This window comes from Vespa mandarinia, chromosome 7 (genome assembly GCF_050613455.1).
Source record: "Vespa mandarinia isolate Hongniang chromosome 7, ASM5061345v1, whole genome shotgun sequence".
NCBI classification, from domain to species: Eukaryota; Metazoa; Arthropoda; class Insecta; order Hymenoptera; family Vespidae; genus Vespa; species Vespa mandarinia.
The window spans coordinates 5,161,381-5,174,900 of record NC_140816.1 but is presented as its reverse complement, the minus strand read 5'-3'; the positions used below and the strand labels follow the sequence as shown (position 1 = coordinate 5,174,900).

At 26.6% G+C, this 13,520-nt stretch overlaps 3 protein-coding genes across 6 annotated transcripts; 2 read left to right on the top strand and 1 right to left on the bottom strand.

The window, feature by feature from the left end:
* The first annotated feature begins 779 nt into the window (after nt 1-779).
* On the top strand, nt 780-6,387 carry LOC118440655 (uncharacterized). Of its 4 annotated transcripts, XM_085658156.1 has the most exons (16): nt 780-873; nt 1,187-1,292; nt 1,406-1,511; nt 1,856-1,960; nt 2,052-2,235; nt 2,448-2,634; nt 2,701-2,789; nt 3,302-3,575; nt 3,827-3,881; nt 3,978-4,164; nt 4,284-4,441; nt 4,513-4,882; nt 4,969-5,303; nt 5,381-5,689; nt 5,801-5,914; nt 5,985-6,387. In XM_085658156.1, the coding sequence occupies exons 1-16, from the start codon at nt 837-839 to the stop codon at nt 6,165-6,167; spliced, it is 2,799 nt and encodes a 932-aa protein (XP_085514282.1). In that variant the 5' UTR covers nt 780-836; the 3' UTR covers nt 6,168-6,387. The 4 variants fall into 4 exon arrangements, with proteins under 4 accessions (XP_085514282.1, XP_085514279.1, XP_085514280.1 ...); XM_085658153.1 differs by having other exon boundaries at nt 1,856-1,900; nt 5,801-6,007; XM_085658154.1 differs by lacking the exon at nt 780-873 and adding an exon at nt 900-975 and having other exon boundaries at nt 5,801-6,007.
* A 1,384-nt stretch (nt 6,388-7,771) lies between these two features.
* Nucleotides 7,772-10,091, top strand: LOC118440658 (annexin B9). The gene is made up of 7 exons (XM_035864001.2): nt 7,772-8,037; nt 8,411-8,459; nt 8,668-9,049; nt 9,126-9,278; nt 9,361-9,534; nt 9,615-9,796; nt 9,883-10,091. Exons 2-7 carry the CDS (start codon nt 8,433-8,435, stop codon nt 9,934-9,936), a joined length of 972 nt encoding a protein of 323 aa, XP_035719894.1. The 5' UTR covers nt 7,772-8,037; nt 8,411-8,432; the 3' UTR covers nt 9,937-10,091.
* A 258-nt stretch (nt 10,092-10,349) lies between these two features.
* LOC118440656 (uncharacterized) lies at nt 10,350-13,505 on the bottom strand. Its single transcript, XM_035863997.2, has 9 exons — nt 13,333-13,505; nt 12,745-13,144; nt 12,424-12,657; nt 11,910-12,322; nt 11,551-11,765; nt 11,298-11,485; nt 11,077-11,224; nt 10,762-10,990; nt 10,350-10,694 (listed from the first exon to the last, which is right to left on the bottom strand). The coding sequence occupies exons 1-9, from the start codon at nt 13,356-13,358 to the stop codon at nt 10,496-10,498; spliced, it is 2,052 nt and encodes a 683-aa protein (XP_035719890.1). The 5' UTR covers nt 13,359-13,505; the 3' UTR covers nt 10,350-10,495.
* Between the last annotated feature and the right edge of the window lie 15 nt (nt 13,506-13,520).

Genomic DNA, 13,520 nt, shown 5'->3' with positions numbered 1-13,520 from the left:
GAATCATTCCAATAATAATAATCCAAATACATAAATATAATAATTCTTTCTTTTCACTTGAATCGCATTAAATAAAAATATAATAGTTCCGAATAATTTCTAAAAATTATTTTATAATGATCAATGAATTTTTAATATGATCAGAGTAACAAAATTTATTACTTTTGAATGTTTTTATATTTAATTGAAATTAATTTAATTGTATGATTAAAACGTGTCGTAAAAATTTCGATGTTTAATTTAATAGAAATATGAAGTTTCTATAGTATCCAATGGCTTTGGCAAACGAGTGCGCACGATAGATTAGAATGTATAATCTTATAGGAATAAAAGAAAAAAAAGAAAAAAATCACTTATATTGGAAAAAATCATTATATTGTATATAATGTACAAATGTGTGCCATTTTATTATCTTATTGTTAGAGATCGAGAAAGATAAAAAACACATAATAAGCATGTGTGCTTGATTGACGAATTATAGATGAGTTTTTACATTATAAAATTTTTAAAGAAGAAATAAACGAATCGACTATAAAGTCAAGGCTATTTCGTTAAATTTATATATAAAAAATTTATATATATATATATATATATATATATATATATAATATTTAAAGGATTATATTGTCAAAAAAAAAAAAAAGAGAAAGGAAAAAACTTGAAGCTAGAATGGAAAACTTTTGTATTGTTTGATCGAATTACATAAAGGCAAGTGCTTTCAATGTTGTACAACGTAATCTCGTTGATTGTATTAGCTTGTAACACTGTAACATGAGACAGCTGACTGCTTGAGAGAAAATCAACTTCTTTCAAGTTCCGATAGTAGATAGATAGATATGATTACATACGGTGATACGTTTGCCGAAAAGAAAGGTATGTGTGTGCGTGCGTGCATGATGTGTGTGTGTGTGTATATATATATATGTGTTTTTTTACGTTGAATATTTAAAGAAAGATAATAATAGAAAGAGATAGGTAAAACAACGAGTATATGCTTAAAAGGATCTGATTACAATCGTAGAAAAAGCTTTTTGTTTCATTATCAATGAAATCGATTTCCTTAGCTCCTGAAATGAATTTTATCGCATTATATTATATCGTTTCTTAAAATGCTACTTTTTTGTAATTTATACATACATACATACATATATATATCAACATATTTGGTGTTTTATTTCCTTCATAGATGAAACAAATAATTTTGAAGAAACCCTTGCTGATTATGTGGGAAGTACACAATACGACGAAAATGAAGTACAATTTACTCGGCCAGTCCAAGACGAAGTGATCAGGTAATCATTGAAATTCTTTGTATTTTATATTCGATCTTATTAATCTTAAAATTATTCTAATCAAACATTTTCTTCTTTTTTTTTCTTTTTTCTTTTTTTTTTTTTTGGTACAGTGTATACGAGGTATATGTAAAAGAAGAAACCGAAGATAATATTACAAGAGATAATCTTCCAATTATTTCAAGCTTATCGTCTTCGAACGATCATCAATTGATTCAAGTAAACGATCATTTATCACCGATTAATTGAACTTATCGAAATTAAATTTTCTGTTTATTTGTAATAATACCGCAGCTCACAAATGTTTATAACGTAAAATTTTTAAGAATCTGATAGATTGAAGTCATTGTATATTATTTTAAAGATACGTACTCGTAAGAAGATTCTACGGGAACATTCTAGGATTTTCTTAAAAATTAATCATTTTCCTTGCTCTGGCATAAGGTAGCAGCTATCATTTCGCGGTCCATTAAAAATTTACCGCGACTCATATTGGGCAGCAGCCCATAGACTGAGAAACGCTAGTTTATGGCATAGTTCAATTAATAAATTATTTTCTAAAGGGTGATTCACACGCAATGAACATGGATACGAGCATCGAATCAGAGGTGATTAAAGTTGATAGTACGGTAGGGAAACTTCTTGGAAAGGATGCTCTAAAATATAAAGTGAGAAGCATGAGGAAAAATTTTTTATTCATTTTTCAAATTGAATATAACAAATGGAATAAAATATAAATAAAATGAAAGTTCTTTGTAGATTTTAGAACAGTGTATCACTACGAACGATAATAACGTCGTTGTTTATTCACATCCGATAACGGAAGGTCCATCTTCGTCCACGACTCGCATGATCGATAAAGATGATATAAGATCAAGATTACATTTCGTCAAATATTTAAAACGCGATGGGAAAACGTTAAAAATTTGGGAATGCGGAATTTGTAAGTATAATCAATTTATTTTTATTTAATAATCTTTTAGTTCTTTTTTGTTATCTGATTGTTGACACTATTTGGATTACGTAATATTTGACTTTTTAGTATCTTTTATTGAAAATTTAATAAAAAAATAGAATATTGAAATAGTAACAGATACGATTTTCTTTTTTTTTTTTTTTTTACTTTATTTTTTTTTTAATCATTTATCAAAATAGGTTCGAAAGAGTTTCGACATCAGTATACATTGATGCGACATTTACCAACGCATACCGATGAAAGAAATTTCAAATGCGAAGCTTGTGGTAAAGCTTTTCGACAATTGTCAACTTTAAGTCAACATAAAGCAATTCATAGCGACGCGAGGCCATACGTCTGTGAATTTTGCAAAAAAACATTCAACAGGTACGAAAAAGTAAATGGCGTATTAGTACAATGAATGAATAAATAAATAAATCGTTTTGGCTTTAGAGTATCGACATTAATCTCGCATCGAAAAACTCATTCCGAACACAAACCGCACAAGTGTCATCTATGTGGGAAAGGATTTCATCAAAAAGGTAACCGTAATTTATTTAACGCATTTAATAATTTCTTTTTTTTTTTTTTCCTTTTCATTTATTTCTTAATAGAAATATTTATATCTTTAGGCATTTAAAACTCGACAAAAGCTTATATTTGCTAACTATTAATGCGAAAATACACAAAACGTCAAACAATTTGTTTTCAGTTTTAATAGATAATATAAAGGATTATATCTCAACAATGAATTCGAATGAAAGGTATTTATGGTCATAGATTATTTAGCGGGAGGGATCAAGGTGATATATTTATATATATTTTTTATTCTTTTTAAATACTCATTTTATATATTTGCAATAACAATGATGACAGTAAATTAAACAAGAATAAGAATAACGTTTACTTTATTATTGGATTTTTATTAGTAAATAAGTTGTTAAAAAAAAAAAAAAGAAAAAAGAGTAAAAGTTACACAGAAAATATTTATCATATTATCATATACAATTAATTGTATGTTTTAATTAATAAAATTATAAAATATTTTGTTTAGGTAATCTAAGGAATCACGTGTTCACCCACACTAATGAAAGGCCATATAAATGTGAGCTTTGTGGTAAAGGATTTAACCAAATGTCAAATTTAGTGTGTCATAAAGTTAAGGCACATGCGCATACAGAAAAAATGCAATATACTTGTACAATTTGTGGTAAGGAATTCCCACGAAGATTTTCATTGAGATCGCACGAAGAATATAAGCACGGTATTAAATATCGGCAACCAGTTGGTCCGCAGGCCGGACTTAATGATCAGAATATTATGAGAAAGTACGTATTAAAGATTAGAGTTTAAAAAGATCTAATCTATATAAATTATTGAAGTAATTTATCATAAATTATCATATAAATTAAGAAGCATTATATACAGAAATATCTATGAAAATATAAGATGCATTCGATATTGTTAAACATTTTTTAAGTATTTTTTTTTTTTTTTTTTTTTTTTTTTTTTTTTTTTTGATATCTTATTTTATATATTTCGAACTTTCTCGCTTTTACATGTATGTAATTTTATCTAGTAAAAATGTCAGAATAGTACAACTACCCGGTGAGGAAGGAAATCAGATGCCTGAGGTTAGAGATAAAAGCATATTTTTAATTTATTAAAAGGAAATTAATAAAAAAAAAATTTTTCTAATGCGTACCGAACGTTCATATATATTTTTATAGATCCTTTCTTCAACGGGTACCGAAGATCTAAGAACAACTGAGAAAAATAATTCTAATGGTACTAAAGATCTGGATAATATCAAATCTATACAAATACGTATGCCGCTCGTAAATTCTGTCATTCAAAAAATAGAATCTGATGGAAAATCACGTTATACTGTTGATTCTGGATCTGAATCTCATCAAGGTATCTTTTAGATTATTCTCGTGCGTGTAAAAAAAAAAAAAAAAAAAAAAAAGTAATATGTAGTTATTAATATATGTAAATTTGCTTCTACACGGATTCATGTCCGTCTACGTTATTAGATGCTCAGTTTACGTATTCCGAACATATTGGAAATGAATCGCACCGTTCATTTGATCCATCTACGATTTCATCGACCGATGAATGTAGCGAATTATTGGATCTTGCTGCTCAAGGTGGGATACAATTTGTTCGTGCTACTGAAGATGGTCGTTATGAGGTAATCTTCAAATGGCCTAATTGATATCATTTTATAAGGAACATAAAGATTTTATACAACTTTAACATCAGGTAATGACAAGTAACGAAGCTCGTGATCTAATGGTTCAAAATTCACACGATTTGGCTATTCTTAATAGCGAGGAATCGGATGCTATTAATGTTGTAAATTTACATAACAATAATGATATAATCATTGGTGATGCCGATAATCAAATTATGGTTTTAAATTCTAATTCAACACGAAAGCAAATACCAATGGATTCGATTGAGATATTAGAGGACAAAGATATCAGAATTTTAGAAAGCAAAAGTCTCGATGATCGTTTCATAGAAGGTCTTAACTTTTTACCCCAATCGAAAATTGATGACTTCATTCTTGGTTCTAAATCTTTAGGTATAGATCATAATGGTATTAATATTACAGAACACGACGACGAAGGTGAATTAATATTTTATGTATTAAGTTCTATAATATTTTATATTTATATATATTTAATACTAAAATTATTTAATACGTTTATGTAGGGCTAGACGTTATCTCGAATCATCATGATTTTGCGAATATTCTTAGCCATCGAAATGATATTGCAGCTTTATCAAGAGAAACAACTGCTTCTTCTTTATATAAGAATCATTCGTCGACATCGATATTAAATAATACATTGTCTTATCTTAAGGCTAATCAAAGTATATCAGAAGATATGTCTATTATTAACAATTCTACAATACAAGATCATGCGGAATACGATCCCAAAATAAAACTACCGATGGTCTTTGATGAAAATGATCACAATACTGGAATCGTATCCCTCAATCATCCAGAAATTAAAATTCTTGATTCAGGAAATCAAGTTACGAAAGTAAGAAAGAGAAAAAGGAAATATATTTAACTGATAATGATTAATAAATTTCTTTCATACAATATGTCATTCCGTAGACCTTTGGAAACAATGAGACTTTATCTCCATTATCAAAAATTTATCCAAATTTTGGAGAAGTCAAGATTTTAGGGCCAAAAAATCATGGTCAAGAATTAGTAACAACACAGTTTCAAGATATGAAAATGTTTTCTCCTTATGAGGATCTTTTAAAAAATTCAATAACACCTTTAAATATGCGTGATAATAGTCCGAACAATGTATGTAAAAAAGAAGTGAAAATTCTTGGAAAGAAATTAGGAACGGGTATCATTGGTGGTACCGAAGATGATAAAGTTATTAAATTACTCGATGATAAACGAAAATTGGTTAGTACTTTTTTTTAGGCACGATCATTATACGAAAATGACTTAAAAAAATAAATATATATATATATATATAAATATATATGTATAAATGTTATAATTTTTTGTTCAAAGGTATTGGATAAACAACAAGATGTTTGCAATCATTTGGACAATGGATTGATTTCTCCATCATCAGTAGATAAACCCATTACGGAAAATGTTGATCAAAACTGCTTCTCGCTTCAAGTAAACCGCTATCAGAGCATACAATGCCATCAGAATTATGAAAAAGAAAATGTTCCCCCTGAATGTATAGGTTTGCAGTCCGCACGAGACTAAATTCATGAAATCAAAGAATCCTCTCATTGGTAAGGGTAATTCACCGGACATCCACTTCAACCAAACGCGGGACACTTCCAACAGCAACAACAACGACAACAGCAGCAGCAGCAGTAACGATAGTTATACCAATTGCGCTCTGCCAGATTTGGATTCATGAAAAAGAGAAAAAAGTTAATCTATTTTTCTATTCCGTTGATAGTTCATTGATGTTTCGCATCTGCTTCCATTACAATTGCATTATCATAAAGAACACTTCGCTCTATCATTTTTAAATATAAAAATTGCAGTTGTTTCCAGTTGGACAGAACAGTTAATTATGAGCAAGAGAAACGATACTTCGTATAACGAACGAATAATTGCATACTTACATAAACTATAGAAGAACGACTCAATGAATATTAGATGTGGTTTCTAAATTGATTTCGCTTTGAAAAATAATCTTGTGTCGTTGCTGAGGATAAAACGAATTTATAATGTAATCTCTAATTATTAGGTAATACTCCTGTACATATTACAAAACTATATTTTTACAAGATATTAGTATATTCTTTTAACTTTAGTATAATATAATATTATGATTCCATCTTTTCGTAAAACGATGACGATAGTAATTGTTTTTACACTTTATATTAGTCTTTCTAAAAATAAAACATCTGTTTATAGATAGGACTTCAAAGTAATAGTCACATTTACGCATAAAAGTTTTCGATATAATTACGTGTCTCACAATTGTTATAAAATATGTTTTAATTGGTAGTAAAATTTTAAGTAAAATTAAGTAAAATTGAACTATATGATTATACACCGCCACATGGAGACACACAAATATACAAACATATATACAAGCATACGTACATACATGCATACACACATACATACATACACACAATGCATATATTTTAAAGTTTATATTTTTCACTTTTTAAATCTTTATCGATCTTTTATACATCGCATACTTAAATTAGATCAATAGTATCTTTATTCATTTTTTAAAGAATAATTTATTTCCTTTATCCTTTGTGGTGGTTGTGTTTAGTCAATATTTTTCGTATCATTCGATAAATAATATATAACTAAGTAATAATTCTCTCAGTAATGATTGGATTAAGTTAAATGGAAATAATTACATTTACTTTTAATCTCCAAAAAAAAAAGAATAAATAAGCGCAGTCGTTACGATATAAATATCTGATTAGAGAATGCAATGATACGATAAGCCTGTGAAAAGATTTTCATATTCGAGATACGTATAAAATTATCTTTTATATTATACTTATGCGCGTGTAAAAAGTTACACTCTATAAAAGTTACATAAAATGCTCCGTTTGAATATTTTCTCGTTAAATTTTATTGTATGTAATTATCAAATAAAAAATTGAATAATGTTTCGCATTTAAATTTTGATATTACAAAATAAGTTGTATTAAATTTTTTTACGATAATATGTATATCAAAGTGAACATTAAAAAAAAAAAAGTAATTTTATAAAAATATGTATTATGTTCCTATTAATTAATTTGAAATTGATTTTATTCGTGTATTGCCGCGTTTCGTTTTAAAATCGACCTCAATTTTTTTAAGTAAACAGCCAATGACAAGAACACATTCTTTTTTATTAACCAATCATATCACATATTAAGCGTATCGTATTGTGACGTATAGGATATAATACTATATCGTCATACAACATTAGCATCACGTAATTTAATGCCACACCCATACCATAAAACACATTTCTAATTAATGAATATAGATAAGAGAAATACAAGATGTAAATAAAAGATAAACGAACTATATATATATTTGAAAGTGAATATAATCCTTTGTAATGTATTTATATAAGTTCTTTTCTATTGAAATTACTCACTAGACACTGATATTCTTTAAATAAGTAGGGAATGATACTTCATTACTCATCGCCGAATAAAACATCGTCGTATTGACGTGTTCAACGTCACAGTCTTCAGACTACCATTATACGAATATACGGTATAGGGGAAACATCGTAGCTTAAAGCAAGACTACTGGTAAAGTATATTACATTTTTCTTTTTTGTCATATAAATTATATAAATAATAAAATGATATATATGTGATGCGCCCGTGTGTAATTAGATTTAATAGATTAATATATCTCAAATAATTTTTTACAAAATATTTGATAAATGTCAAGGATGATTAATAAGTGGGCAGGGCACTACACTCATATAGATGTATTTCATGTCGGCAGTTAATTTTCTTTGAAATCGATATATTCAATTAGTTTAACATTTGAACCCTTTAAATAATGAGATATGTTTTAACTTATGTGAAATGCAAAATTTTGTTTATATATAGAGAAATAATATAAAATTAGAACTTGTTAAAAATATATGTATTAATAAAATTAATTTGTTTATAGTGTTATTCATAACGGCCTTATAATGTCTCAACAATATTATCCATTCAAGGTAAATAATGAACAGCAGATTTTTTACTTCTTTTATTGTGAATTTTTTAATGACCTACTTTTTGCTTCCTATATACTTTTTTCTCTTTTCTTTCTTTTTCTTTTTTCTTTTTCTTTTTTTTAGTCTCATTTAAGAAATCTTTTATATTAATATCTTGTTTAAAGAATTTCGTTGGTTTCTTAATGATTTATCAAATAATTTGTTTTAGTGTACACCTACGGTATATCCTGCAGATCCATTTGATGCTAATGCAGATGCAGCTGTGCTTCGTAAAGCAATGAAAGGTTTTGGAACTGATGAGAAAGCCATTATTGATATATTAACCAGAAGAGGAATTGTCCAACGTTTAGAAATTGCAGAAGCTTATAAAACTTTATACGGAAAAGATCTAATAAGTGACCTTAAAAGTGAACTTACAGGGAAATTAGAAGATGTAATAATAGCCCTTATGACGCCTTTGCCACATTATTATGCTAAAGAATTGCATAATGCAGTAAGCGGATTAGGAACCGACGAAGAAGCAATTGTAGAAATTCTTTGTACTCTTAGTAATTATGGCATTCGCACAATTTCTGCATTTTATGAGAATCGTGAGTTTTTTTTTTATAAATTTATTATTTGTAATCGTATTAAAGAAAAATTTGACATTTGAATGTATATTTTCAGTATATAGTAAAAGTTTGGAAAGTGATCTGAAGGGAGATACTTCAGGTCATTTCAAAAGATTATTAGTATCTCTTGTTCAGGCTAACAGGGATGAGAATCAAGGAATAGATCATGATCAAGCAATTGCTGATGCTCAAGCATTATATGAAGCTGGTATGAAAAAAATCTCGTTTAATTTATCTGATATATTGTATTTTATTTACAAATTTAACTCTTTTTTTTTTTTTTATCTTAGGTGAAAAGCAATGGGGTACAGATGAATCTCAATTTAATGCTATATTAATAACACGAAGTTATCAACAATTAAGACAAACCTTCCTTGAGTATGAAAAGGTTGCCGGACATGATATAGAAGTTGCTATTAAAAAAGAATTTTCTGGAAATATTGAAAAAGGACTCTTAGGAATAGGTTAGTATAATAATTTATTTTTTGAATGAATGTATGATTTTTTATTTTACTTTTTTTTTTTTTTTTTTTTTTTTTTATAGTGAAGTGTGTGAAATCAAAGGTGGGCTTCTTTGCTGAACGCTTATATGATAGCATGCATGGAATTGGAACAAAAGACAAAACTTTGATTCGTATTATTGTATCAAGAAGTGAAATAGATTTAGGTGATATTAAGAAGGCATTTGAAGAACGTTATGGAAAAAGTTTGGAAAGTTGGATTGCTGTATGTATCACTTCTTTCTCTTTAAATTCATTGAATATTTTTAATGTTTATGTTTCATTATATTTACAAGATTTAATATGTTTTAGGATGATACTTCCGGTGACTACAAAAAAGCTCTTTTGTCATTAGTTTCTACTTAATACTGATCATAATATTCAATGTATAAACAGTATAAATGAACTTTTACAGTGTACAGTAATATTAGTATGACATTATCTGGTGTTCAAACTATAAACTTTTTTTAGAATCTCAACTTTTCTTTTGTAAAAATGTAATTGTCATTATGAGAGCTCCATGTTTTGGTCATAGTAAAAGTTCGATGTACCTTACATATGTCTAAAAGTTTAATTATGGATAAATTAATATTTTTTACACATTTTATATATTTTTAGTATATACACTTACATATATTGTGCCTACATATATTGTCTAATAGAGAGATTTATTTTTGAGTAAATATTGAAATTGTTAACACATAAATAGAATAATTGTTATAATTAATGTACACATTTAAATATCTCGCATTTATTAAAAATACTACTAAAACACATATTTCTATATCCATAAATGTACATGTCCTTTTTCTCTTTATGTTATTGTACTATTTAGTCTTCTTAAAAATATAAAATTTTCTAAAAAAATAATTATTTACAAAAATAAGTCATGAAACGACATTAAATTAATTTGACTAGTTTTTGTTTATTTTGGCTTATTTTTAGTTTTCTGTTTAAACTTTCGTTTATTATTCTCTTTTTGAGGATAAAACATAAGTGGCATTCTTTTAAAATGTTTATGCATTGGTGTTACCAATAATTTGTCTAATGCAGGCCATGGTGTATTAGGTATTGTATTATATTGAATATACCCATAAATTGTATGTAAGTCTAAAATGTTTTTCCTAAAAAACATTATAAAAATTAATAATTTCAAAATCCAGGATTGATATAATAAAATACAATGCATACCCTCTAGCGTCTGTTTCTTTGTAAACAGTTGCAAAAGCTCCATTTCGACTAATATGTCTGATGATATAACAACCAGGAGTAACATTTGATAAAGTTTGAATAACATTATGTAATAATGTTAATGTATCTTCTACTTTAATATTATAAAGCCGCTTGATTTCATTATTAATTGATATAGTAGTACGTTTTTCTATTTGTATTACTTCTGAGGTTTGTGCTGATATTCTTACTGTTAAAATATGATATGTATTTACTAATGTAAATTTTTCTTATCATATAATTATATAATTATACATAATTGTCCATATTATATACCTCTTGCAAGATATGTGTCGGGACGAAACATTAAAGATATCCATTGTTTTAATCCTTCTTCTAATGTTAAAGCTTCTCCTCCAAATCCAACTTGATGTTCTAATTTTGGTATTAAAAGCAATTTTTGCCTGAGTGTTGGTGTTAATTCCTGTAAATTTTGTTAAGAGTTCTGCATAGTTTTTTGTAATTAAAAATATTAACAATAATTATTTTTTACCAACCTCATATCCATCTTCTTTTATGCGCACTAGCATTTTATACTCTTTAATTGTATTTTTCATTAATTCATTTTTCTCTGTAGAAGATGGTCCAATTCTAAAAAGATTATATGATACATTACTTGTATAGCATGATTCTGCATCATTATTTCCTTCACAATCTTCCTTTTCAGATTGTTCTTGTGAATCAGCTGAAAAAAGTTTTTTATTCATATTTCCTTTTTACAAGTTTAGATAATTTAGTTTTAAAACTTACACATTGGTTGTTCTAAATCATATGTATTTACGTTATGACTTTCATTTTCCCTTGATTTATCTTCTTCAACTATATTTTCACATTTAAAATTTGTTTTAACTTTTGTGTTGTTTGAAATATTTAATTTGCTTTCATAGTCATCTTCCAATATCATATAATTTTCAGAATTAATATTTCCGAATAAATCATCATCATACACTTTCACATTACATGATCTAATATATATTAAAAATATATTATTTTATATATATATATATATATATATATATATATATATATATATATACATACATACAATAAATGATGCAGATAGATGCAAAAGTTATTATAAAGACGGCTATTATATAATATTGTCTTACCTTTCCGATTTTATAAGTTTCGACTGAAACGAAGATTTTAAAATATATTTGAAAACCCAAGTATTTTTTTCTGGTACGGTAGCAAAATTAGATGGTGGTGGCTTATCAATATATATAATATTTTTTCCATTAAAAGATTTGATTGTTATAGGTAATGCCCATGTTTTTGAATAATTTGGACCAGCATTACTTGCTAAACAGTTTAAACCACTGGATGAAATAACTAAATCTACATCATTGGCCTGAGCAAAAAATTCACAAGTTGGATCCTTGCTTACAGGTAATTTGAAATGAATTATTGATGTATTATTGCTTTCATTAGGTATTGGAAATTCTTCTTGTAATCTTTTAGAATTACATTGTAATATAAAAGGTCTAGTCAAAGATGGTAAAATTATTTTTGGTAGACTTCCCTAAAATTATATAATTTTTATATAACATTTTTTTTATAATATTTTATTAGTTCATATCAAAGAAGTATAATTATTTGTACTTCTGAATTATAATTCCTTACCTTTTTTAAGCAATTATGTATAAATTGTACTGTGATTTCTTTATCCGAAACAAAAGGAATGTTTGTAGTTTCCATATAATATCTTGGTAATTTAAGAATATCAAGTAATTTATGTTTCCACCGTAAATTTATATAATCCTCACAATAAATTGTTTGCAATTTCGTTCCATCCCATTTTCCTTTAACAAATTCTATATATTGTTCTTGTTCTTCATTTATAATTTCTTTAAAATTCTAAAATTTCATCACATTTTAGAAATCAGTTATATATTGCAAAACGTATTAACATTACATTAGTGTAATATTTTTTATTTCACTTACAAAATAAACTGCTAAATCTTTCTTATCATTAACAGTTAAATTTGGTTTTTCAGAAGCAGAAAATGTTAATAATGTCCGTAAACATGCTTGTTGCTCTTCTATATTTAACTCAGACGTCTTTGGAAATTTACATGGTCGTCTCACTAAGCCCGGTACATATACTTTCTTCTCTTTTAATTCTTGCTGTAAAATATCATTTACCGTCGCATTGTTTTTATTTTTTTCCTGACTATTTTGATCTTCTGAAATCACATCCATTTTAACTGCTTCATAATCTTCATCCATATTATCGAAAGGATTTACAAAGTTTCCATGTAATAGTCTATACATTACACTTTCTCGTGTTAACCTTTCTTCATTAATAAATACATCATCTAAAATATCATTTAATGAAGGATTCCTAAAATATATATTAATTGTAAATAAATAAAAAAATAGATAAAGATAAAAATAAATATACAATTAAAAACGATATATATATATATATATATCATATATAAAAGTAATAAATGGTATTAAATATAATTAAATTGTATATTATAAAGAATATAATTGTCTTTTTTAAAAATATTCTCAGTATATATTTACCAATCAATATTTAAAAACGTTTCCATTTTTGCACAATTATTTAAATACTTTCACTATAATGGAAACTCATGTTTTCATAACCTTTTTCTAGATCATGCGCATTTGTTGATCATCAGTAGATATGTATCCGAGGGTAAAAAAAATTTACAGTTCATTTATCAGTAAACATTAATATGAATCTTTCTGTG